The sequence below is a fragment of the Coturnix japonica genome, chromosome 21 (genome assembly GCF_001577835.2).
Source record: "Coturnix japonica isolate 7356 chromosome 21, Coturnix japonica 2.1, whole genome shotgun sequence".
NCBI lineage: Eukaryota > Metazoa > Chordata > Aves > Galliformes > Phasianidae > Coturnix > Coturnix japonica.
The window spans coordinates 4716066-4743009 of NC_029536.1; the positions used below are offsets into that span (position 1 = coordinate 4716066).

The following is a 26944-nucleotide window of genomic DNA, read 5'->3' on the forward strand; positions in this document are numbered from 1 at the left end:
CAGTATCTGATAAAATACAGGCTGCCTAAATGCACACCTGTGTGTAATATTATCTCAAGTATCTGGGGACTCGTGCCAAATCTCCCTCCCTCCATCCATGGCACACCAGCAAGGTTCAATGAGAACCACCTATCGTTTTAGTAAAGTGAAAACCAAGACTATATGCTCTCAGGGAATATTTCCACATACCTAAGAAGACAGAGGTAATGTTTACATCCAAACGGTGTTTGGCCTTTACTTCCAGCTTCAATCGGGAAGGGTGGAGGCGGCTTGAAGCGTGCTGCTGCCAAGAAACTGAGCATGGCCACGGCTCAATAAATGGCTCCCAGCCTGAGAACAAACCCAACACATCACATGTATTACATGTTTGAAGGCCACACGAAATGCTGTTTACCTACTTAAGAGTTTAAAAATACAACCTCAATAATGAGGTCCCTCAACAAAACTCCCAGTATTTTACCTGAAAGCTCACGGTTATAATAATCTCCAGAGAGGGTAAATTGAGCACAGCCTTCAGGGTTGGCCCTCAAATGCTGGAGAAAATTCAAACCTGCCAGAAAAGTGAACAATTATGTGAAACAAGTGTGATCAAGTTTCTACTACGGTGTTAACAAGCAATGAGTGGAAAGCTTTGCCATATACATATGACATATATGCACATATATATATATAATAAATGCAACTCATTTTGCAAAACAGGTACTCACGTGAGAACGTTAGCTCAGCAAGGGGAACATCACAGTCCATGCAGTCATCAATAAAGCAGATGCATATACTTTCTGCTTTAATTTCCACCCCCGAGATGAACTGAAAAGGCACAATCCCTTGGCTATCACGACCAGAGGAAGTGAGGGAAACTGATTTCAAAGGTTCAGCATTCTTAAACAGCCAACTCGCTGCTTTTTTCAAGTCACCTTAAATAAAACCAAACATTCAAAACAAGGATGTTTTGTTTAAAAAGTAGATGATGATGCGAAAACTACACGGATTAACAAATTGACTACCTCTCCCTTAAAATGCATAGCAAAACACAATCAGTACCCTGAATGTGCTCTATTCAAACACACATGTGGAAAGATTACAAATACAATGGTGTTTTCTATGAATAAAGACTGTATCTGATGTTTGCAAATTGAGTTAATGTAACATTAATCTTTATTAATGCTATGAAAACCTATAAATAAGGTGGGAAACAAGACAGCACCTATGAGAATGAATCTCATAAGTGAAGTGAAATACACCATTTAAAAGGATGGGATGAAAATACTTGCTATCAGGAAGAACCCCAAAGGCCAACACTAAATACCTGAGCTTACCTTGGCAGCACAGAAGAGCTTTGCGACAGTCTTCCATGCTGAATCCCAAGTCCTGAAGGCGAGCCAGCTGTACCTCTGCAATTGAACATTCAGCCTATTATAAATCCTTGACAGCTATCTACTTGCTTTTATTTCTACAATAAAATACACCTGAATGAAAAAATGGGCTTTATTTCATTTAAGCTGGAGAAAAAGCTTAAGATTCAGGGCTGCTTTCAAAAAGAAAAAGAAGCGTGTGCCAAAACATCAAATCACCAAAGCAGAACAATATGTTGCAGTGGTTACAACAGTTAAAAACCTACCAAGAACAGGATCCAACGCACGTTTGGGTGTCTCTCTGTTTTCACTTGTCAAAGAAGAAGACTCAGCCACTAGTGATGAACTGGGGTTAGCAGTACTCTCAGCAACTGAAGCACTTGAGTCAGGCATAGCTGCACTCGTCTGCTGAGGAATTGATTTAGCAATTGCTAAGAACAGTTGGACATCATTGTAGGACAGTCGAATATCCAGTGCTTGCAGTTGAATCTAATGGAAAAACAAAAGAATGATTCAGTTACCTTAGCCTGGTCTGGTGGCTGGCAACCCTGCCCACAGCACAGGGGTGGAACCTAAATGATCTCTAAGGTCCTTTTCAACCCAGGCCATTCTGGGATATGATTCTATGATTTCCTATGCATTCTTCTTGTATACCTTGACTAATAACAAATATTTGCATAGAATCACAGAATGGCCTGGGTTGGAAGGGACCTCAAGGACCATCAAGCTCCAACCCCCCTGCTGCAGGCAGGGCCACCAACCTCCGTATCTAATACCAGACCAAGCTGCCCAGGGCCCCATCCAACCTGGCCTTGAACACCTCCAGGGATGGGCCATTTACAGTCTCTTTGAGCAGCAAAAGGTAAGACAAAATTTAATACTAACATATGCTGAAGATGCTTTATAGTTCCAGTACTAAATTATCATGTTTCTGTTATTACCTTCTTACTATCTAAAGCAAAAACTGTAAGTGGGGGGAAAGTATTTTGCTTCAGTGAAATGGGAAAAAGAAACTCCTAAATATTTCCCCCCCCCACAACAATAAACACTAATGATTAGATACATAAAACAATTACTTCTTTTAGTTATTAGCACCTGCCTAATATGTCTACATTATATGCCCACCATTTTTTCCCCTCAATATTATATTCTATAAGAGATCCCAGACATCATTTGTTCCTTGCCACTAACAGCACTTTCTGCATGGCCATGTCTTTGCCCTTTCCTCTTCAGTAAAATCTGTTCTTCCATTCTTACTGAAACTACTCACTGGATTCTCTTGCACAAGAAACCTGTACAAGTCAGTAACACATTACTGTGTTCTGCACTGCATTCAGCCTCATTCAGCCCTTCAACTTTACCTCTAGAATAGGAGGGAAATCTTCACTATTGAAAGCATCCAACAGTCCTGAACCACTCGGGTAGGAAGCATTGCCAACAAGTTCCACCTGAATTTGGACTGGATCAATAATGGACAGTGCAGTCTCTTGTTCGTTTCCTAACCGGCATGAAAATACCTAAAAGTTAAAAATTGGGTAAAAAAATACAGAAATTATGATCTGAAAGTGCAAGCTAACATACTTGGGCTTTGAAATCAAAGACTGACTCTCAACCACAAAAAGTATATGAACGATAGCCAGACTGTTCTCAACAGACAACAGCAATTCCTTTGTGAACTCTAAGAGCAGATCCAAAAGCTTTCCAGACAATTTATTCCAATGACCTGCAATGCTGTAAACTCAAGGAAAAAAAGATTCTGAAACTCAACCAACTATTTACTTCTGGGCTTAATTCCACTACTCCCACCACAGACATGGAAAGCGCTTCGTTCTTTGGTCTACAAAAGCCATTTATCACACCTCTTCCCAGCCTTCTTTTTCTAGATGGAATAAATTCTTTTAGGCTTTGCTGATATATTATGCCAGATATATTTTATACTCCACAGCACTCAGTGTTCTCATTGCACTCCTATGTTGTTAAGAGCTTCTTTAAGTCAGTTCTCCAAACCTGGCCACAGCTCTGCAGCTGTGGTCTGACATTGCTGAGCAGGATTCAAGGATCACTTAACATGCTCCAAATTCCTTTTCACATATATTCCAACGACATGATACTGCTTATTCTCTGCAAATCAGTCATGATCTCAGCCTACAGGCCTTTATTGGACTTGTTGACTCCTGCCTACCTAGCCAAGCCCCAGCTTTCAACTAATTTGCCAGTTCATGTATGGAAGCTGAACAATATTCTTAAACGATAGTCAAGCATTTCAAGCACAGACAGTGTGAGCTCACTCTTAAAACTACTACAGAATAAGAGCACTTGATGGGAAATTAATATGCTTTAGATATTATCTACTGACTACTCCTGCTGTAAATGTACAACAAGTATCCTCATAAATTCATCTAATTTGAGAGACTTTACAAAATGGAGTTTATCTCTACTTACCTCAACACCAAACAAACTACCAGAGAAGGGACGGTCCAACAACTTGGGCTTGTAAGTGAGAACAGTGGTCCCCTTCAAAATAATTGCATTCGTATCAAAACAAGACATGTCCTCAACGACCACAAATTCAGTGCCTTAACAAAACAGATGAATAAACAATAAGAAAATCTTAAATACCGTTAAGATCTTCTAAAGCACTGTAATAAGGAACCCATTTACCTGTCACGTTGACCTTAACTTCCAGTTGTTTTTCTGTAGACACGTGTAGTGTTGAACGTTTTGTAACTACTCCACTTTTCACTGCTTTTGGAACTACACTCGTTTCACTGCTGTAAGTGCGTTGCCGGGAAGAAAGGGCATTTTCCCTCTTTTTGGTATCTCCCGGAGTATAGAGAAAGTCATGAACCAGTAACAACCAGTCAAATATTAAGAACACACGAAGATTGTTCAGTACTACTGTGAAACTGGAGGAATCCTTCGTAGACCTATTCAAAACAGAGAAGCATATTTATGAATGTCACATTTTGCCTGTATTTAAGTAAGAACTACATGGAACTTTGTGTGGATACAAAATTCAGAGTGGCTGGCTTTTAGAAGTATGTTTTTAAGCAGATTGAAATCCATGAAGTTGCTGTATATGCAGAAACTTAACATATCTTCATTGCAAGAAACAGCTTCTAAGCTGCAGCGATGCAAAAGATGAACTGAAAATTGATGGAACAAACTGTAAGAGCTCCTTTTATGCTTTGCATAGTGCAAATTAATATCAATAATCTCAGTGCTTGCTTAATCAGACCTTTTATTATCATTGGTTTACATCTGTTTAGTAGCAAAGCTAACACACTGTACATGAAATGTAACCCTGTCACCATGCCCCTGTGAAACATCAGATGCACAATGTGTTTTCTCTCACCCCAACAACATTTTGTAGCAGAGGAAGCTTCTCTGCAATGCAGAAATAAGGTTACTTCCCACCACAACTTCCAGCATCACATCACAGGTTAGGAAGGCTAAAACTGTCTGACTTCCTGATGCTGATTACATTTGGTCATGCTACCTGGAAAATAATCTAAGTCCTTAAACTACATGAAACAATTTTCTATCCAACACAGTGCACACTATTAAACCTCTGAAGAAGAGTAATTCCTTTGTGAGAAGCGGGCTGCCTGTGCTGCTTCCAACAGCAAAACCTTTTAACCCTCCCTGGCTCTCCAGGGTATCTCCAAAAGGCACGAACCAGCAGAACAGAACTGCAGAGCTCAGCAATAGCTCCCATTTAGTGCCAAGGATGCTCTCACCAATAAAAACATAACACGTGCTTATGTGGCTAAAATCTGAAAGCAAAACACTTGGGAAGAAAATTCCATGAACCCATCACTCATAAAACAGATCAGTCTATGCTAAGCAAACCAGCCTCCCAACTAGGCAGATACTGGATCAAGGACCACAGGAAAACCCAGAACGTTTTTTATTGTTGCTGTTCATTTGCCTGTTTTAATAAATCCAGTGGCATTTTAGTTTTATTCAACTCGAAATCTTGAAGCCTTTCTCAAGGCAAACATCTTTTATAAGCACTTAAAGAGACCACAAATCCTCCAGATCTGTATGACTGATTCCTCTCCATGGCCTCAGACTTTAGAACAAATACCTTCAAAGCCTTTTACAGTCCCCAGATTTTTCCTATGTTGCTGCAGCAGCTGCCTCAGGAAGTATCAAACTCATAAAGCAGCTGGAAAGCTGAGCTGGGCCAGTCAGTCTGATCGAACATGAACACAACACCTCTTGTTTTCTCACCTCATCCTCCTTTCTGTCAGTTACCATCTTGCAATGGTCTTTTATATCAAGTTAAATATTGACACTGTTGTTCACATTCCCGTTTTCAAAACAAGAAATGGAACATTTATCCACTACCTGATGCTTTTCAGCATCTCTGGAAGTCGAGATGAGGAAGAACAACGTGGCATAGAACAGGGTAGGGAATGTAGAGACTGCTTTTGGAACAAAGTGCTATTTCTGATTTTATTTGATTCCCTCAGAAGGGGAAGTGTGACACCTACTGGAAAAAAGCTTTTGCACAGCATGTATTAATGCATAGAAGCATACGAACAAGCAAATACAGCTTTAAGCAGCTGTATTTCAAACAGGCCACAACTTGGTCAAAACATTACAAAAAGCCCACAACAACAATTAAATCATACAACTACCAACCTGTAATGCAATTCAATCTGGATTTCTCCTGGACTGCTAGTATTCTTTGATGACTGGAAGATGCAATTGAACACATTGGGCATGGCTGCTGTGGATTTCTGTCCAGCATAACGCGTGTCAAAAGCCATCATGGAATGGGAAACCAAATTTACAGACTTTGTTCTATTTGAAGAGCTTTCAAAAAGCAGTTTTGACTTCTTAAAATCAAATCTAGGAGAATAAAAAGAAGACACTGAAGAATCTTGTAGCTAATTTATTTCTCCATGTCACTTAGCATAGAGGTGTGCATGTCATACTGCTCATCTCTTCCATTTATTTTTTTAAGATGACGATAATCATCTCATGCCACAGAGATACAACTGCCCATTTGGGGACCAATTAAGAAATACTGTTTTATTACAGTATTAAATTGTCATTTCATGACTATGTTAATTCCTGTCCTATAATGATGAATGAAGCATTTCAGATAATGTAGAAGAAAACTCATACCTGGCTAAGGAGCTGCACTCATCTTTTCCTTTTGGATCCATCAGTTCCAGACTCACATTAACCATGTCAACGAGGAAAGACATAGAAGTATATACTTCTCCACTCAAAACTGTCTGAAAGCATCAAACACCAACAGTCTTTTTAAGAACATCTGTTTAAGTTTCATTCTTGAACTAAATTTTGTTATTTAGGACAAACTCCATTTGATCTTTTAGCAAGGTCATAAATCATTAAGAACATCACAGACATGATGGGAAAGGTACCATCACACAGCACATGCTTACAGGGGAACCTCCAAATCTCTTCAGAAAGCTCTATTCCTATGGAAAAACCTTAAGCTTCTTAATGTTGTGATAGCGTGCTGCAATAGCAACTGAGCACAAACACCTCAGGCATAAAGAAACCTGAAGTACTGTTTTCATAGATTTAACATATTTCCTTTTCTTTTTTAGATTGAGCTAATCTAAAACCCTCGACTCTCAGCAGTACCTACTGATTAAAAAGTTCCACAATGTTCCTCTGTTCTTGTTTTTTTGTCTGTTTGTTTCTTTTTAAATTAATTAGTCCATATTACAAACTACAACAAACAAGCAGATGCTGTGCCCAGTCAGAACATGCAGCATTTCAGGGCAGAATTTCAACTGCATAAACCTGCAGGTCCTCTTACATGAATCCTTGGATCCTGCAGGTCGTAAGGTCGCATGAACTCCTCAATAGGCTCCCCAAGGTTGTTCTCCAGTAAGCCACGTATCAGTTTGTACTTAGTCAAATCCAGAGAGCAATGGACTGATGAGAGATTGCCATGTATCAATATGTCTGCAACTGCATGACTCAGCTCCCTACAGCAAAGAAAAGAAATGTGTTTTCAAGATACTGTAACACAGCAGGGAATGCTCTAAGACCCATGAGAAGGAACATAAAGCATCATGTCCAGGAATACAGTATAAAAGGATCCCACATGGATCAACTCACTTGTCTAAGTTTCTCTCTACTTGCAACTTCAGCCTGAAAGGTTCTTTCAACAGGCTTCCTCCTGTCTGCCTCACACAGTAGGATGGAAAGCTCAAGTCTGTACTTGTGTCTTCCACAGCCTTGGAATACTCTCTCGGGTATCTCTCTGCAGCAAATATGTCCATGTCCTGCAGATCAACCACAATGCAGTCTAAGAGGCAGATGTGATCCTCTGCAAGTGCACAGGAGATAACACATTAAACAAGAAAGAAAAAATAAAGCAAAAAGAAATAAAGAATCTTCAAAACTAATGTCACTTACCTAGAAAAAGACTTTTAGTTTCTCCTGGAAGTTATTCTGATATTTATTCACTCTCATCAATATCCATAACTATCAGATACCAAGCTTGGGTAAAAGTGAACTTAACTATGAGTCCACAATACTCCTTACGTTCTTAATACTCATCTTTAAACATACCCAACATGCAGCAGTGTTCTTCCAGAAACTGAACTAAAATTCTCTAGCCCTTTAAGCTGCAAAATGCACACAAGCTAACACTCTTATGCCTAAGATCTTTAAACCAAGAACTTTGTATTCTCCACTGGCACACAAGGTAAACGTGAAACAGCACTGCATTATTTTACTCAAGAAAAGAGGAACTAAATTGGGTTCCTACCGTTCATAACGTACCTGGGCTCTCAGGGTTTGGTACAATAGGTAATTTGGACTGTTGTCCTTGTGGCTTACTCAATGAATTGAGCTCACTTTTCAGTTTAGAAGCATTTCCCCCAGATGGCTTTTTCATGAACAGTCCTTCCATCGCTACTTTAGATTCATCTGCACTCGTGGTTTTCTTCATGCTGTGCTTTGGGGTTCCCAAAGGAGATGAAAACTGAACAGAATCCTGCTAATGAAAGCAATTCTATGATTAACAATAGATGTTCCCCTTTAAATACTAAGGGTCCAACACACTCAAGTCCGTGTCCAAAAAATAAATGTTTTCTATGAATGACATTCTTAAACCACTGCAGAAAGATGGTCAAGCTTTTCTCCTACCACCTGAACAGATTAAAACAGATTAAAAAACAGATTAAAACAGATTAAGACCGTCAAGATATCAAATATTCCTGTAGAATAAAGATAGGAAAAATACTTTAAAAGCTGTTTGTCAGAATATCTTCAAGTGCTAAAAACATATGCAGTGATTTCTGCAAGAGCACATCAGCAATCAGAGTAAGGAAGTAAACACTTCTGTACATTATAGTGTTTTTAAGGATATCAGCCATAATATCAAAACATGACCCAGAATTGTTCTGCAGGAGCTGAGTTTAAGATGTAAGAAAAATCCTTCTCCTTATTCTTAAAATGTCCAGAAGTGAAAAAAGCAAAGTTCAACAGCAACAGCTTGAAAATGTGAGCATTTAGCATGGCCCTATAAAACAAGACTGCAAAGGACATGCAAAGAGAAGACATGACATCATCTGTAAATCTAAGAGTTCAAGCAAACCCAGATTAACAGCTCCTCAAACACACACTAAACAGCACACAACAATAAATTCAACTCAAAATCTTATGGAATTCAGCAAATTCTTTGCACATTAACATAGATAAGGAACTTTTTAAATGCTAAATTCCACAAAGGTGGGTTTTTTTAGTTAATGAGGAGCACCTTAACACTACCACAAAGATGTGAAATACCTCAAATAAAACTGGATCCTTGTATGCATTGCCTTGCAAAATCAGATCCTCAAAAATAAACAAGGCAGAGAAAGAAAATGAAAACAAAAGAAAAAAGAAAGCAAAACTGAAAACCAAAACCCAAACCCACATCAAAACACCCAACACCAAAACACATCTACTCTACCCTTTTCTGTTTATGAATCTTCACATATACCTGCACAATAGAGTGCAGAAGACAAGCCAATATTACCATCCAGTGTTGTCTTTCAGTAAAGGCATTGTTAGGTATTAAGCATACAGCAATAATGGATAAAATTCCTGCAGCAATGGCAGGAGGTCACTTGAATCCCATCCCCTCTTTAAGAAGGGAACCACCCCTTTCCTTTTGTTGCTTAGGTTAGATCTAGAAACCCTTCCCAGATGGATTTTCCTAACCTCAAAGCTCCCCTTCTTGCACTTATAACCTTGGTTCAAACCTATCCTGGAAGCCTTTCATTACATTTCACATAACAAAACCAAACAGACTTATTTGGTTCCATTAAATAAAAGCAGAAAGGAAAAAAAAAAAAGAAAAGAAAACTAGAACAATTTCTCCAGTGTTTTCCAACAACTTTCAGCTCAGAAATACCTCCATTCTCTGCTATTACAAAGGAGAAGGAGGTCTAGCTGAAAGTCTTTTATGCTCCCACATGCAGGTGTGCATCCAGCTGGTCCAGCTTTCCAACACGGCCAGCTCCAGCTGGCTCCATCAGCACAATCTGCCACTGCCCTGAAGGCCTCAACATGCAAGCACAGCACACACAGAACAGAGCAGCTGTGCACAAGAACCTGCAGCCAGCTCCAGAATACAGAAAGAACTAGAGAAGTCCCAAGCAGGCAAGCTGAGAAGTAATGTTCTTACCTTGTTCTTCAATGAGAAGGTACCTGGCATACCCGCAAACAGAAATCTGTTCTTCACTTTCAGTTTTCCAAGATTGGCCACGATAAGACTGTTGGATTTTGAGCTTTCAGGTATGAGCAGCACAGGAGCACCAGCCTCAATATCGAGAAGAACCCGAGAAGCTCGTTGAGCTTTATCTCTCACCTAGAATCACAGAATGGTTTGAGTTGACCCTTAAGATCATCTAGGTCCACTCCCCACTTCTACATTCAATTGCACTGTCCCACTGAACTGGAAGACAAATAAGAAGACTCTGTGACAACTCACTGCTTAAAAAAGGATTCACTGGGAAAAATTAATTTCAGCTCACAAAAGTCTGCTGGGAAAGAACAGAAAAGATAAAACACAACAATCCAACGTACTGTTTGTCCTTCAATTGCTGCTCTCTGCCGTCCCAGGACATCCTGAAGCTGAGTGAAGTGCTGAATGAAGGATACCACCTCGGCCTGGAAGCGCTGGGTGTGAACATACTGAACAGATGCCATCCGCAGAGTGACACGAGCATCACACTCCCTCTGTAGCAATGGATCCGGACGCCCATATCTGTCATAGAGGACCAAAACATAGTATTCTCTCTTCATTTTACAAATAGCGCCGTTCATTATTCGCTTACGAAATAATACTACACGGGATTTAACTGGTGCTCACAGCATTTAACTTCAACAACGACAAGAAAATACAGCTTGCATTACAGTATCTTGTTAATAAGACTCAGGCCAATAACCAGAGGTTTCAATTCATACTTGTAAACTTGAAAGATGAGTGCTTCTTCACCACTTGTAGTGAAACGTTCTCTGTAAAACTCTCCATGAGCTGTAAGGTCACTTAAGGACAGACCTCCAATGCTTCCCTGCAGGGCTAAATCCCCATCTGCAAAACAAGGGCCAAAGAGTTGTAAGCACCAAACATACCTTGCTGAAAACCCAAAGTTAATCTTTCCATAAGCTTCTATGAGTGGAATAAACTCACTCGTAACTCAACAAAGGACATTAATTAAACACAAAGCCTTATACTGAAACAATCTGCTACAAACATGAACACAAACACAACCCTATCATTTATGCACACAGTAATCACCGCACTCTGAGAACCATGAACTCCTTTCTTCCTCTGCAGCAGTAATATACTCTATTGTACTGCCATGCAAGTGGAATGACTGCAAGAATTGAAAGTCAAACCTGAAATACCCCAGTGGGGAGGAACAGAAACATCACATTCCCTAGAAACAGGACTCACAAACCTAAAGTAGTGAGCAGCAAACACAGAACACTTCAAATCACAACTAAGAAGTACATCTACTTTTATTTTAAACCACGTGTAACTTCAGATCTCCCATCTACTCACCGATTATTTCCATGTGAGCTGCAAGTTTTGACACACTGGCTTTAGCGAGCTCGCTCGTTGTCTTGTTCAGTACTAAAGACAAAGAATGGACCTGGTCGAACAAAAAGAAGCAGGTTAGTATTACGCTAGTATTAGGTTGTCAACACATCCTAGCACTGTTACCTTTGTCCTCTGTCAAGATTTGTCATTTGTTATCATAGAATCACAGAATGGCGTGGGTTGAAAAGGACCACAATGCTCATCCAGTTCCAACCCCCTGCTATGTGCAGTCGCCAACCACCAGACCAGGCTGCCCAGAGCCACATCCAGCCTGGCCTTGAATGCCTGCAGGGAATGTTGCCTACACTACCTCCACTGGACAAAGACGTATTACAACATGTCTATACCACCAACATTGAGACTCTGCTTGTGTTGACCCAGGGAAATAAAAACCAACTCCCACAAGACTTGCACTTTAGGCTCTCACTGTCACACTCTACCCATGAGAGCTCCATATAAATGAACACTGAACATACTACTTTGGCCTCTCTTTTTAGGAGACATATGCATGTGTATGGAGGATGACAGAGCAAGGGAGCCAATCCATTTGCAAATCAATTTTTTCACTGACTTCTTCCCCTTTAGTAAAAAGAACAAAAACGTACATAGACACATTTTAAATCTACTGTTTTAAGTGTGTTCTTCACTGCAAAATACAAATGTGATTTAAATGTTATCAAATTTCCATAAAGGTGTTCTGTGATAGACAATACCATTACGATTTTGCATCTCAGGTGTAATACCTTCAAATCCAGCTTAGTGTTTACGGGCTCTTGGGCTTGAGAAACAGACAAGGGATTTACTTCTGATTTAGATGTCTGCTGAGTGTCTTCAGGTTGCAGCTTCATTGCATGGTTATCAGCAGTGGATCCAATCCCAAAGAAATCCAGTATTACTACCCAAGTCTGCAGAGTTATTAAGACATCTAGACAATTAAAATCCACATCTATACTGCGATTAATCTTGTTGTAGCGAGAGGAAAATTCAGGATGTTTCCTATCCACTAGAAATATATTGATATGAACCAACGAATCATCAAAGTGACTTTTTCCACAAGGCAGCTTGGATCTATCTGCTGTTGGAGAAGGAGGTGGAGTCAGGGGGTACTCGGAATCAGCATCTTCTTTTTGCTTCTTACGCGAGGCACAAACTGGTCTTTGGTAAAGCTGAAAGACATTGGATGCTTCTTCCATGTGAGATGGCAGGGAGCGTGGCATATCTGGATATTCAACGTTGGATACTGAGGGACATGACTGTGAAAGGTACTCCTTGTGTGCTAAGCTGGATGGCTTGGGTGCTCCACGGGACACCATCAGATTCTTATACATAGAGTCTGGCTTTTTTTCCAGAAGATCTTCCATTAGCAGTGAACGCAAGGCAATCTGAATGGACAGAGTCTGAGGATGATCTTTAGTAAACTCAACATCAAAATCTTGAAACTTAAGGCTGACAAGGCCTTGTGCACCGAGTGTAAGATCGCCACTTAACTGAACCTGGAGCTCAGAGATGTGGAAGTTTGCTTGAATCTGAGTGAAAGACTTTGTTTCCCTGATAGTCAGTGACTTGTTTGGAACAGAATTAAGACTGGAGTGGCTGAATAAGCCATTTTCCTTCCTTTCAGTTGAGAATTCTGCACCTGTATTAAGAGCTGACGCTGATGGAGAACTATGACAAGTTGAAGATGCAGTAGCAGCTGGAAATTTGTTCAAGTCTTCACTGTAAATTAAATTATCCAGAGTCTGCAGGACCTGTTCATACACATGTTTTGCTAACACCACCTACAATATAGAAAAAAACCAACCACAGTCAACACAGTAGCTCTCTGTAAAAATAAAGTCACTACATCCATTTGAAGATATTTCTCTGAAAAATTCTTATCCCATATACAGAAAAACACATTTACATTGATAGCAGGACTACTAAGTTACTGTACCTGAAGAGGGTTCACAAATTTCCCTTCAATTTTCATGATGTTTGATATTCCGAAGTCTTCGTTACTCAGTGGGAATGTTACATCTAAATCCCTCCCTAGTGGTATCTTTTCTAATTTGAACTGGATGGTGGTGTTATTCAGAATGTGGAAAGCTGTTAAGAAAAAGTGAGATGAGAACAACGTTATAATACATGAATTGATTATCGTTTAAGGACTGCACAGCAGGGATAATGCAGGAACTATTAACCAGGATTTCTAAGCAATGTTGGCCTTGTTTTGTTAAATTTCTGTATGAAAGATGTTAGGAAAATAGAAATGGATACAAAGATATGCTCATTTTATTTAAAATCAAGCAGCATATCTCAGGAGTATGGGGTGAGGCAGTATATAAGCAAGCCTACAACCAAAACACATTTTAGTCCTTTCTACCAATAATATTAGTAATAATAAAGAGTCCTCTGATTAACATACCATGGCCTTTATGTAATGATTCAAAGAAGTCGTGACGAGTAAATTGGGATTCCTCCTGGCTATTAACACTGGCAGGACCTGAAGAATGAAGACCTTGAGATACTTCACTTGCAGACTCCTTCTTGCTCATAAACTGACTGGTATTTAAAGAATACATTTTAATATCTTTGATTTCAACTTGCAGCCTATCGCTTGTAGACTCATCTTCTCCTGGTACAAAATTCTGAATAGATATTTGTCCTAGGTGACCTACAAGCAGCTCAGGGCTACCAGGCTTTCGAGGTATTGAGACAATTGGTGATTCAATATTGATGTTCAATATAAGCTTAATAGTTTCGCTTTTGAGAGGTGGTGATCCAAACGCATCGCTATCACTATCTTCTAAGTTGGCAGCATCCTTTGCTCTTGGCGTCGTATCAAACAAAGAAACCATTTCACTGTATTCAGCAGTTTTTGTTGCCAAGACTGTGGTAACTTTTGAAGCTGCACTTTTCAGCATGCTGCGGAAATTCTCTTCTAATTCATCCATTGATAAAGTCAGTTCCTTCAGAAATTTAGCGGAGTGGTTGTAGTGTAAGGAGGCCATTTTGAGATTGAGAGAGCATTCCTCTTTTGACTTTTCGGTCAGAGTGAAACTTAATGCATCTGGAAGGCTACTTCCATCATCAAGTCTAAAGAATAAAGATTCAAAGTAATCTACATCACCGATGAGATTTTCATACCTTCCTGTATTCCCTATGCTGACAACATACTGGTTTTTAACACTGTCTTGCGTTAAATCCATTAGGTGAAGACATCCAAGAGAGCCATTCACATCAAATTTACTACACATGGAAACATTGACTTTGGTACCACCAATACTGGCTGTTGCAATTTTTCTGCCATATTTTTCTCCATTTGTCATTCCAACTGTCCTGAGGAGGAGGATATTCAACCAATGAATATCAACTGCTACCTCCGTATTCTGCACGTAAGTAGACTGAAACGTTTCCTGCTCCCTCCACTCCCTTTCTTGGTCGTCCATTAAAGGCTGAGGACTGGAATCTTCTTTTTCCTTTGGGAAAGATTTCTGGAGAAACCCAATCAGTTCAACAATCGTTTCTGGATTGAGAATGATATCCAGGTTGTTCACTTGTAAAGAGATCACCTGCAGACTGCTATCCAAATTCATCGACGGGCACTCTGCACTCACAAACTGATACTCTAATTTTATCAAAGACTCTTGATCTTTTCCATTGTTACCAGACGAAGCATTTGATGCCGCAGCACATCTCTCTGTCAGACTGGATGCATCAATAGGATGTGCATCACACGGTCCGTAAACTGGTGACTGAGCCCTGCTGTCTCTGAGACTTCCTGTTGGCACATCAAAACTCAGATTCTTATGAGAAGCCATCAAAAGATCAAAATCTGTTCCATATGTTTGCATAGTATCAACCAGTAACAGGCCATGAACAGTCAGAGACACTTCTGCATCGTAAGGCCTTTTCACAAAATGGGCATTGGTGCCAAAAACCTTCAGTACAGAGATATACCGTCCATTACTTTCAACCCCCAGCTGCATACAGTTTACTTTGAACTCAGCCAAAAGCAGCTGAGATTCAACAAGAACTTCCCTGGTATGCTGCTCGAGCATCACAACGCTCTGCGTTAAATTCATTACAGAATCATGCAAAGTGCCAAGCTGGTCTACCTCTGCAAAAATCTTATCTTTCCCTAAATTTAGGCCATCTGATGACTTTGTTTCAGATGCACTCAGCTGCGCGCAGCAGTTCTTCAAAGCCAATATTTTATCTTCATTGATATGAATTTTCAAGTCTGGTAGACTGCCAGACAAAACAGCTCCTGGGTATTTGGGGTCAGATGTGTATATCAACCTGCGCTCCAACTGCAGGTGAACATTGAATTTTTCTACCACGTGTGTTGGACCCACATCACTATCCTGAACGTGTTTCCAGTTGTCTTTCACTCGGCCCACCATGATCTGAAGATCCAAAAATGAAAGTGTGTATCTCTCGTACATTTTCTTACTCATTAAGTGTGCTTGTAACTGCTCTTCACTTATTTCTACACCAGTAAATTCAGAGAGTTTGATTCCACTGTTAGTGCTGGTTTCAGGTGGTGGAGTATTGGGAGGAGTTGCAAGAGGTGTTTTATATTCTTCATCACTTAACTCATTGAATTCTGGTGAAAAATCATCTGCATTCCCTTTAGATTCTTCTGTGGATTGAAAAAAAAAAATCAAACATAAATATGTGAACAGAAGTATTCTCCCCCTCCTTGGATATTTCCAATCATTACCTGATCATCCTGACTGCTGCTGTATTTTTAAAACACAGGGTACATCCAAGTACTGTCCTTGCCCCTTCCACTATCACTTTCTTAACAAGAAATCTACTGTACTTCTTTTACATGGACACAGATGTCAGTCACAATGTATTAAAGAACCTATTAAAGGACACTATTTTCTCACTTTTTAATCCACTTTCTATTACTACAAGCTTTACTGTTATCAGAGGTTGTTTAATAAGGAAATCATATAATCCATTAACCTGCCTATTCAAGTCTTCTGAGACCCTTTAGGACTTGATCACAAATTCCTTAAAATCACCTAAAATAAATACTTAACTACAACATATTGCTGATCCAATATGTGACAAATTAATTTTATATTGTATATTTTTAAGCTTTTGTTATCATGAGAAAAAGGTTTCTTCTCTACAAAGCAGGGATCCTAACTTCTGAATTTTCTTGTAGCTCAATCTACTCCTACCAGGCTGATGCATTGGTTCCAAAGGGAAACAAAAATTTATCTCCTGTAAACAATTTTTGTTCTTGTTCTGGTTTGTCCTAACAGAGATGTTACTGCACAGTAGACAAAACATCACTGTAGATAATTCTGGTCTCAACACCTTGACTTTTCATTGCACCACATAACTACTCACCCTGCAGCTGTATTGTTAAAAACTGAATGAATAACCCATTGGTATCTCTTTTGGTTTTTTATACATAACCATACAGGCAGTCCACACAGTTCAGCTAGATTCTAAACAGACCTGATGTTATTTACAAGTCCACTCAAATTCCTTTTTAATTTTCATTCACTGCTTTCCCAGTGGAACATGAAAGAAGTGATGAGTTGTTTAAGAAGCAACAATTTTAACTTCAAACATAAACAAAGGACACCAATTTTCCACTCATTTCTACTAGGTTTGCTGCAGACATGTGCTAAGAACAGATCCATATGACTTCAGAGCTGGAGGGCTTATTCAAAGCATACTCTCATTGGGAACGCTGTCCCCAAAAAGTATTCGACAGCTATATTTTGTATCCCTTAAAACTGAAATCTCATCTACGGTAAAGTGCCTGAAACACCAGCTTCACACCTGCTCAAAGACTTCAAGAGCTGTAAGATCATTCCATTTAACAAGATCACTTCATTTAATAAGTAACCTTATACCCCCCTGCCTCAAAGAAAACCCACATCCTGCTTTCCATTACTTATAAAGATCACCAGCTAAGTTTTAATTCAAAAATTACTAACAGCAGAATTGTTTGTGAAACTACACATCTACACAGGAACAACTCTTAAGACATCTCTACTTTCTACAGAGAAACAGGAGTTTCTGGGAGGAGGTGGAAAGAAAATGGAAACTGCAATAATACTAGACCGTACCTTGAGAATTGGTAAGCAATATTCTTCCTAGATCTATAACAACTAACACTGGATCCACAAATTTGAAATCATCAGGAAAGATCACCTGAGGGGCGGAAATATCAAGGCACACTGTCCAGCTTTTGCTGTTTTCCTGGAAGTTTAGAAAGAAAAAATGACTTAGAACACAGAAATAACATCAAATAAAAATGCCATGACAAACATCACCCCAGTTAGGCACCTTTCCACGGTCACTTCTCACAGTCAAGAGCAGAAAAATACTGCTCTGCTCTTGAGGGTTTCAAGTGCTAAACCATTTGTCAAGAAAGCCAACACAACCACTTGTGGCCAACAACTTACAATGAAGTCTCCTACTAGCAAACGATCAATAGTTTGCCTGATTTCAGCTTTTGTCTGCATTTTCAGCTTGTTGTACTGTCTTCTGGCAGCTTCAGCCACTTTGGCCTCTAACTCAGACTGATAACCAAAACCTGTGCAGGAGATTTAAAAAAGAAATAGGTATTAATTTTTGTTTAGCTGTTATTTAATCAACAAATGACTTATTTTTACTTATTTTGATAGAGAATCACTTCATTTTAGCAATAAAATCTAAGATAAGAACAGGATTTTTCATGTATCTATTTATACTCCAGAATAACCTGCTGTTCTCCATCCTCTTCCAGGAAAGCCTACAGAAATGTTCTGCCTTATTTAGGTATTTTAATTTAGATGAACACTCATCATGTGGTATAGGCAACAACTTGCAGTTTTAAATGGAAAGCTACAGGATTTTGCCCAAGAGAAGTCGATTAAGCAGAAAAATCACCCAGAGAGGTCTCAGAAATCTCAGAATTCAAATCCGAATTTAAAGAGATTTGTTAGATTGGAGCTTTAAATTTCTAAAAATAAAAATAAAGGTATATATAACACCAAAAAAAAAAAAAAAAGGGAAAAAGCCACACAAAAAAAAAATATATAAAAGGTTAACCTGAGGTATGGACCCTTCCCTTGTAGAAGAAGTCAGCTACTTTCTTAATGGCTTGGGGATTGTAAATAATATTGAGAGGTCTGGTGCTGACTTCCAAGCGCCTCTCAAAATTGCCGTGGATGGGATTTCTTTCATAGAGCATCTCAAACACTGGAGCATCAGGATCTGCAATGGGATACAAAACAAGTTACACAAACAACAAAACAACTGGGGGAGAGAAAAAAAAACAACAAAACACACACATAAGAAAACACCACCAAAAACCAAACAAAACAGAAAAAATCAGAACCCCAAGTACAGAATAACTGATTTCTGGTTGGTATAAATAATCTCACATGCTCGCTTTAATCAAACAGAATCAAGCACTTACCAGTGTTCTGGTTTGACATTTCAGATGACAAATTCTGGAGCCCAAAGGAAGATACACAGCCAACCTCTTTTTGCTGGTAAGAATTTAAGAGGAAAGAAAAAGGTTAGAAAAAAGTTAACCAGCTCACCCGATTAAAACAAATAAGTCTTCATCAAGACTTGAGATCATTTTGAGGGAATCATATATATTGTCTGAGATCATTTTATGCTTTCTTTCCTTGATACAGTCAGATGAGAAGGAAGTACAACCATCTCATGCAGCAGCTAAGGGCTAGGGGATATGACACAAGCCAAGTGAAACATCTGCCTTCCATTTTGTAACATTTACCTTTTTCATACGCACACATCTTACACAGTAATGCAAAGTTTTGTTCACCTACAGGATTAGGGAAAACCAGGACAGGGAATATGGTCCCTTCTGTTGCCAAATCCCTCAGAAAAAGACCACCAAGCTGAACTTTTAGAAGGGAAGAATTTCTGCGAGGAAGCGATTCCGCTAAGATCTTCACACCTGGAACACAAAGACAAGATCATTTGATTTCTCCTAGTAGGCAGCACAGCATTTAGTTCTATTTTCACTTTCTACAAGCTGGCTCGATGTACTCATTTTAAGCTTTGTTTCAGTATAGTTAATGGATTAAAAACAAGAGTCAGAGGAAGGTCACAAGGTGGACAAAGCTCCTCTTTATGAGAAAGAGCAAACAGAAAGTGACTCAATACCTGAAAACTCCAGCTGCATAAAAGCGCTCTCCTCAGCACGCGCCACTTTCTTCTCCTTATGCAACAGAGTGAAAGAGCCGCCTTGCAACTGCAGATTTAGTTTAGCAAATACATGATCTCTCTTTGTGAATGTATTCATGCTGGAGGCATCTGCAGCAGGATCAAAAAAATCATCTGCACCTAATGAAAAAAAACAACAAAAGACCATTTATGTTTCATAACTCAAGTTTCTGGAAGGTTACCAAAGAACAGAAGGGTTTCTCTGAGTTGTATGATTGCTATTTCCCCCCCCCCCCCCCCAAGGGAAGGTAAAAAAAAGAAACAAAAGTCCATTTAGACACATCTTCTTCCTTAACAAAACTGAATGCTCAGCAGAACTTTCCCATTTCACGTAAGGTGTAATAAACCTAAATTTAAGGTGACGCCAGCAACCCAGTACTGCTACAATCACAGCACACATGATCCCTACCCAACTGAATGGAACTAAGTCCCAAAACTCTGTAAATATCTAAAAAAGTTAGAAGTAGACATATTCTGTATATCATTTTAGTACTAAGTGGATACCCTGTTACAGAAGAGGGTTTTTTTCCTGTTCACGCTTGTGAGCAGCCTTAAAAAGAAACTGAAAACCCCACACGGTCATACCTAGTATGTCTTCTGGATTCCACTGCTTCTGTGAGTCTGGTAAAAGCCCTTCAAAAGGTTCACCTTCATATGGCTGCTGTGTGTATCCATACCAACCTCCCCAACCAGGAAACCAAGACTGAAGATACTGCAGCATTCCAGTGCTACTGCCGTGTGCAGATTCTGCTGAAGGAGAAGCTCCAGGAGAATCAGGCAATGGTTCTTTAATGCTCTGTATATGAACATTAAAGACATAAATGCTTATAAATGAAAGAATATCACAATCATACAAAACTTAATAGTATCAAGATATGATTCCACCTACTTAACACTCTTACATTCAGCATACCAGTTTCTAAGATGGAACTAATTCTGGAAAGAGTACTATTGAGGAAGACCATCATACGATGGTCACAAGCTCACTACGAAAGGTGACACAAAACTGATAATGGAGGAATCAAGCATTGTTTACAACGTTACCACTGACGCCACACTTCAGAAATCAAAACAAATACAAGCTCACAGTCTATAGGAGTGAACACAACCCAAAATAATTCATATCAAGATTCTAAATACTGCCATGGACACAGAATGCTTCTCACCTCAGCTAGGTCATGAAATTTATCATGAACTATCTCACAGAGGATCTTCAGTTCTTCATAAGTTTGCTCATCCTCAATGCGATGCATTTCTGCCTAAGAAGACAAGAAAGGTAAAGCAGCTGTTCTAAAAGGATGCAGTATCTTGGCTCACAAACAAACGTTTAACATCTCTACAATACATTTAGGATTCGTGGCTCATGTCAGAATCCAAATGCCTATGCACAGGAAATCACACAACCATAATACTGACATTCTCACTGCCTCAAATCCCTTTGTACTGTAAGGTACGTTACTTTAATGCTTTCAATAGTAAAAACCAATGATATCCTCCTGTCATGAGTCAAGAGCAAGGTTCAGCACAAAATCTAAACCATGAAAGGATGAGCAAAGAACCTTTTATACTGAATAACAAAGTAGCTGAACTGTGTAAAATCCAGCAGTGTAGTAGTATTCATATTCAGTTATTTAAGCCTGGTGTCATGGCATTTGACTTTATCTTCTCTGCACTGATTAAGAAGCTCTTTCTGGAAGCTTATGGTTCAACCTAATATAGTTTTCCAATGGCGCTGCCACTGCTACATTTCATAGCTCTGCTGAAAACATTGCATGAAATAAAATGCCATATATTATGGTTCTTGCTTTGATGGTTACTATAGAAGGCCCCAGTATGTTGAGCTACCCTTACAGTTTACATCTAAATAACGCAAGGATGGATTACTTATAAATTTAGGTTTCAACAGGATTGCATAAGAAATGTGTGTGATGGATTTGAGGAAAAAGTCCCACTGCTTCTAGAGATATGAAGCAATTAATTACGGTCCACATGGTTTTTCCCTCCTAAAGTAGAACACAAGTTCATTACATTCTCCTCCTAATTTCTTAAGCCTAATGTTAAGTAAAAAAAGAAGTAAAAAGGAAACTGACAGAAGACAATTCATCCATACCACAAAACCACAGATCAAATACCTGCTCTGCAGCAGAGAGAGGCTCCCCCTTCAACTTGCAATAATACAAGTCAGTATAAGATACTGCATCCTGGGCCCGATGTAACACAAACTCCCATGTGGAACGCCGCCTCTGCTCCCTGATCTCCGAAAGGTTGGCATTCAAAGCAAAGATCCACCACTCTCGGCAGCTGAAATATTTTAAAGTTATTAGAGCACTAATATTTACCAAAAATAATAAGAAAAAATAAAGAATTCACATCAAACTGGCAAAAGGTCCAAGAGGAGCCCAGTGAGAAAACAAAGGGAACTGGTTAGAAAAGGTACTGGTATTACAGACAGCACACATGGGCTAGTTGTACAAGTTGAGCAGTATCAAACTTGTGCTATTCAATTTGGATTACGTGTGCATATTTAAAGCTGTTTTATGAGGTAGGGAAACACAACACGAAAATTTCAGTTTTAATACACAACTACTGATATCATTTCTTAACAATATTTGTCTTCGTTCAGCTCTGCCCTAAGTGCAGGTTTTAATATCACACTAATTCAACAACGCATCCACAGATATACTTACTTCTCAGTTACTGTAACCTTTGGTCTCCACTTTCTGAATTTAAGCTGCCGTTCCTTTCTAGCCAGTTCCTTTAGAAAAGCCATGATCTGCTGATACTGCATCTTTTAGTTAAAGAGCAGAAAGATAATTAGGCAATATTGGAGTGCTTTCCAAATGAAAAGGGGGGGAGAGGTGAAACAACCACAGGTTTTGCTTATCTGCACTGACAGACTACAGCTTCAGAATTAAGACTGATATTCATCATAACATTGCTCTCTGGTGTCACATACGTTACTCCCAGCAGAAACTGAATTTACAAACTTTCTATTTGGAAGACTTGATTTTAAATCTATCTCTTCAGTGTATTCCTTTCATTTGTCTCTATAGCTAAAGCTTTAAGAAAGTATTGATTTTAGGCTGCTGCTGTTTAATCTGTTACAAACACTACCAGTTTTGCAACCAGTAAGGTGAAGAAATTGCAACAATCCTACACTACTTAATTCAATTTTACCAGCAAAATCTTCTGGAACATAAGAACAACATAGGCAGCAGGTGGGAAGAGAAACACTGTGTCAAACTTCCAATACACTGTGATCAACAAACCACTTCTTCCATCAGCTATTTGGTTAGAACCTGACACCAAAGCAGGCTGCAATAAAGCACATATAACCAAGCAATCTTGAAACCTAACTGGTTTGGACAGGCTGAGCAGTTCCCAGTGGCCTCACCTACTCTGCTCCTAAGGGATCTGTCTCAGACACTGAGAGAGAAGTTAAGGTGAGCAGTTACCTGGGAAAGCTTCAGGGGTATGGTCTCAAGCACAATGTCACACTCGAGTCGCGGAGTCTGGCGAGATCTTAAAGGCTCCTTTGAACAATTCCTCTTCAGAAGAGCAGAAGTGCACACAGGTTCCATGATGTAATTATGGTCATGGCTTTCCATACTTTTATCCATGGCTTCCTGTGGGTTACAAGGACATTTTTCCTACATGAAATGGTTGTACAATATGTATCAGGATATATTGGTATTAGAACACACTCCATTAACAGGTCAATGACGATAACTCTTAAATACATTCCCTCTTCAAAGGTATCTCATAGTACAACTTTTGTGCTACCTTTGTATTCAGCCATGACAGCACAAAACTATAACCTTCTACTGCTCTTAAAAGCACCAGATCCAGTAAGATCTAAGTCAGTTACAGCTATAATACAGGAAGAAGTTTAACTGAAAGAAAAGACAAGAAAAGGCTCTTTCTCTTGTACCTGTAGCTGAGCAGGAGGCAGGTCACCCAATAAAGTGCAATCTGTATCCCAATAAATACTGAAGTCAGCAACATCTAACTGCTTTTTCCGCATCAGTTTCTCTACCTGAAATAGAAGGACTGAATGAAGGCAATTACACACTACATGCATGAAGCTTTTAGTTCTGCTTACTCGAGAAATAACAGGAAACACCCAGAATTGATTTATAAAGATAACCAGATTATTAAAAAGACCTTTTTACCCACTATTTACCAGGACTCATAATGTACAGCACCACGTCTTAGCTGCCCCAAGTTCCTGAACAAAACTTACTGGTTCAAACACTGCATTTTGCATGGAGACATTTTTGATGCATATGCCGAATGCAAAAGGCTGCAACGGATTGGTGACATCATCTTCAAACCTCAGATGGACATCCTGAATTTTTAACTAAATAAGGAAAAAAATATATACATTACCAGAGACAACTATTTCCATCATTAAGCACACTCCCTCATCATTGAGCAGCTCCCTCACCACCTCCCCAAGGTCAATTAGCCCCTCGCACATGTCAGTGTAATTTGTTTTGCTAGTATTATTTGCCATTTTCAAGACTCCAATACATTTCATAGATTAAAAGCAGCAAAAGATAACTCAAAAAAGTACTTTTACAGTAGTAAACCCTAAGAGAGAATCATAGAACCATAGAATCATAGAATGGCGTGGGTTGAAAAGGACCACAATCATCATCCAGTTTCAGTCTCCCCTGCTATGTGCAGGGTCGTCAACCACCAGACCAGGCTGCCCAGAGCCACATCCAGCCTGGATGAGAGCACAGAGTTATGGTGGTTTCTCAGCACATGTCAAGCCTGAGACTGCATTAAGCAGAGACACTCTTGCCTTGAGCTCTTGCAATAGATACATCCCTCTCAAATATATCAGGAAAAGCAGTTGGACTGGAGCCACCTTCAATCTGTGTTACCATTCAGGAAGAGCTGCTCTTTTTCCCTTGTTTAGTTCAAAGGGCTTTTCCTTCCCAGCTGTCCCTATCAGGACCAGTTTGAGGCCAAAATTACAGAGATTCCATCTGAAAAGGGACAGTCCTCTACCAAACATCCTCCTTTCACTCCCATCTTTCTTCTCAGAGGACTACACAGTGTGAAATACAATGGACACTGGCTGTTTTTAGGAGTTTTAAAGGCTTACTTCAATGTTTTCTACGATTCTGGTGACTACCGACGCAGTAACTGAGTACCAGTAAGATTCCCCTTTCTGCTGTCGTTCTTTCTGAAAAGCAATAAAGGAAACAGAGAAAATAGGATTCAGTAAACAGCTGATCAGGAAACAATACAGGTATATAGGCGTTACACTGAAATCACTGTACAAAGAGAAAGAATAACAGATTCCAATATCACCAATGCATGCAGGGGGCTATGTTAGAATATACCAAACCCTAACTTCAATTTCCTACGCATTTGCTTGTTAGGAGGCTTAAAACAGTATCCCTCTACCACAGCAGGTTTTTCACTATGAAATACAACTGTGACCCACCTTCCATTTTTCTTCCAGTGCTACAAGGAGGGATCTCTTATATTCTCTTTCTTGCAACTTCTCCCTTTCCTCATCAAAATCTTCCTTTTTTTCTGGTGCACCAATTAGGTGCAGTTTTGAGACAGATATTACCCATGGATCCACATGTGGGCGATAGAAAGGTATCTGCAGTGTTATTTTGCCAATGAAACCTAGAAATGCAAAGCAGAGATGGTCTCAGATTCCTGTGTATAAAATGCTTCTGTGACCCCTGGAAAACTTGAAAGGAAAAGAGGTGTAAGAAACAAACATGCTAAAGTAGAACTGGATTAAAATTAGGTTACGTCAGCTGTTCAAGCTCCTGACTCACATGTAGAAGTCAGTGTACGCAGTCCTTCCTGGATATAAATATTTGTCTTGCACACACAGGCAAAATACATACCTGCTTTTACTTCAAATGGCAGCTCTAGTTCCTTCAAAGCATCCTTCTTTAGTGGTAAGTTCTCCAGTTCAACAGCACCTATTAAAAGCACACCAAAAAACCATGTCTGTTGAGTAAAGTTATGTTACGAACGCCAACTTGAATATTACAGAACAACCAGCATCATGCTTCAAAGGGAAAAAAGAATAGCATTTCCTGAGAACAGCCAGCCTGCCACATCAACTTGTGCAACAACTGTCATAGATATTTAGTACGCTCATTAATTTTTTAGTGCCACGTACTCAAAGTATTTGATGAGGTCATCCAGAAACAACCTTGGGTAAGGATTTAGAGCTGAACTTTGCCATCTAGGAGACAGCTTCTACTGCTTCTAAAGAGAAACAGCAAGCACTTCATAACACATAAAGAAAAGCTCTGAAGTGTTACTAAATATTCTCTCCAAAATCAGCAAATAGCAGCAAATAGATACTGTTATAAAATGAGGAACTACCAGCACCAAAACAGGAGAGGTAAAGACTACAGAACATTCCTGACCACAGTCCCTCAACAGGAACGTTACTGAACAGTGTTAAGGAAAATGATACTGAAATATTAAATAAATTAAACAAGCTATTAAGATAAGCTAAGCATACAACTGACAGTCTTGAATAAATTGGTTTAACGATGTTGACAAGAAACAACAGAGATAGAAACACAAAAGAATTTACCATTCGCTGTAAAGTGCTGGCACAAACATTAGAAGCATTTATATAACGTGTTAAAGACAATATTAAGTGATAGTGTTAACTCTAAGATGGAATGGAAACAGAACCACTTCTCTCCTTAAATCACAGCATAAAGCATTACAGAAAATGCAACAGAACTTCACCTTTCAGAAGAGCAACGGAGAGCTGGTCTGTGTTCAGGTTATTGACATATTTGCCCAAATAGGTGTTGAGGACCCAGGCTACCAACCCTTCCAACATGACTATGTCCTAGAAGGGAGCATCTAACATTTTTCTGTCATTTTCTGGTTCTCTGTTCCATAACTGCAGTCTCAATCTGAAAGGAAAAAAAAATAGTAATAATGATGAAACAAATGAGTGTCTGAAATAAAGTCTCGGCACACCCAGAGACAGCGCTACCATGGTCTCCCTCTGTATCTATCCTAAAATATTAAAGCATTTTTAAAGGAAGAAACCAACCTTATGCCATATCCTTGAAGTCTCAAATCACAGAGCTTCACATAGAGCTTTAATAATTACAGTTCACTCCCATAGGCAAATTAAACTCATCTTTCCATCCCATGTCTAACCAAAGCACCACCTTTAATGGTAATTATCAACCACGCCAATTAACAATCTTCTTTCCACTTTGATCTGAAGCCACTTTGCACTGCTCACAGTATTTACTTCAAGTTGCAAGTGCATTGATTTTGGAAG

At 39.3% G+C, this 26944-nt stretch overlaps 1 protein-coding gene across 5 annotated transcripts in view; it reads right to left on the reverse strand.

The window, feature by feature from the left end:
- The window catches only part of VPS13D (vacuolar protein sorting 13 homolog D), a 75860-nt gene that overhangs the window by 47223 nt on the left and 1693 nt on the right, over nucleotides 1-26944 (reverse strand). For 3 of the 5 annotated variants that reach the window (XM_015882330.2, XM_015882326.2, XM_015882328.2), the window contains exons 2-38: nucleotides 26392-26564; nucleotides 25524-25601; nucleotides 25103-25293; nucleotides 24758-24838; nucleotides 23885-24001; nucleotides 23573-23677; nucleotides 23097-23267; nucleotides 22329-22429; nucleotides 21774-21942; nucleotides 20808-20900; nucleotides 20227-20437; nucleotides 19582-19761; nucleotides 19242-19372; nucleotides 18863-18935; nucleotides 18493-18657; nucleotides 17865-17995; nucleotides 17526-17658; nucleotides 13850-16069; nucleotides 13379-13530; nucleotides 12189-13223; nucleotides 11407-11497; nucleotides 10806-10932; nucleotides 10425-10605; nucleotides 10024-10206; nucleotides 8133-8349; nucleotides 7464-7674; nucleotides 7159-7330; nucleotides 6492-6604; nucleotides 6003-6212; nucleotides 4014-4279; nucleotides 3795-3928; nucleotides 2714-2869; nucleotides 1619-1841; nucleotides 1317-1391; nucleotides 708-914; nucleotides 461-550; nucleotides 190-330 (exon numbers count right to left, since the gene is read on the reverse strand). In XM_015882330.2, the coding sequence (XP_015737816.1) occupies nucleotides 190-330; nucleotides 461-550; nucleotides 708-914; nucleotides 1317-1391; nucleotides 1619-1841; nucleotides 2714-2869; nucleotides 3795-3928; nucleotides 4014-4279; nucleotides 6003-6212; nucleotides 6492-6604; nucleotides 7159-7330; nucleotides 7464-7674; nucleotides 8133-8349; nucleotides 10024-10206; nucleotides 10425-10605; nucleotides 10806-10932; nucleotides 11407-11497; nucleotides 12189-13223; nucleotides 13379-13530; nucleotides 13850-16069; nucleotides 17526-17658; nucleotides 17865-17995; nucleotides 18493-18657; nucleotides 18863-18935; nucleotides 19242-19372; nucleotides 19582-19761; nucleotides 20227-20437; nucleotides 20808-20900; nucleotides 21774-21942; nucleotides 22329-22429; nucleotides 23097-23267; nucleotides 23573-23677; nucleotides 23885-24001; nucleotides 24758-24838; nucleotides 25103-25293; nucleotides 25524-25601; nucleotides 26392-26488 (8431 nt within the window). In that variant the 5' untranslated portion in view covers nucleotides 26489-26564. The remainder of the gene's footprint in view (nucleotides 1-189; nucleotides 331-460; nucleotides 551-707; nucleotides 915-1316; nucleotides 1392-1618; nucleotides 1842-2713; nucleotides 2870-3794; nucleotides 3929-4013; nucleotides 4280-6002; nucleotides 6213-6491; nucleotides 6605-7158; nucleotides 7331-7463; nucleotides 7675-8132; nucleotides 8350-10023; nucleotides 10207-10424; nucleotides 10606-10805; nucleotides 10933-11406; nucleotides 11498-12188; nucleotides 13224-13378; nucleotides 13531-13849; nucleotides 16070-17525; nucleotides 17659-17864; nucleotides 17996-18492; nucleotides 18658-18862; nucleotides 18936-19241; nucleotides 19373-19581; nucleotides 19762-20226; nucleotides 20438-20807; nucleotides 20901-21773; nucleotides 21943-22328; nucleotides 22430-23096; nucleotides 23268-23572; nucleotides 23678-23884; nucleotides 24002-24757; nucleotides 24839-25102; nucleotides 25294-25523; nucleotides 25602-26391; nucleotides 26565-26944) is intronic. The other 2 variants (XM_015882331.2, XM_015882329.2) reach the window with 1 other exon arrangement.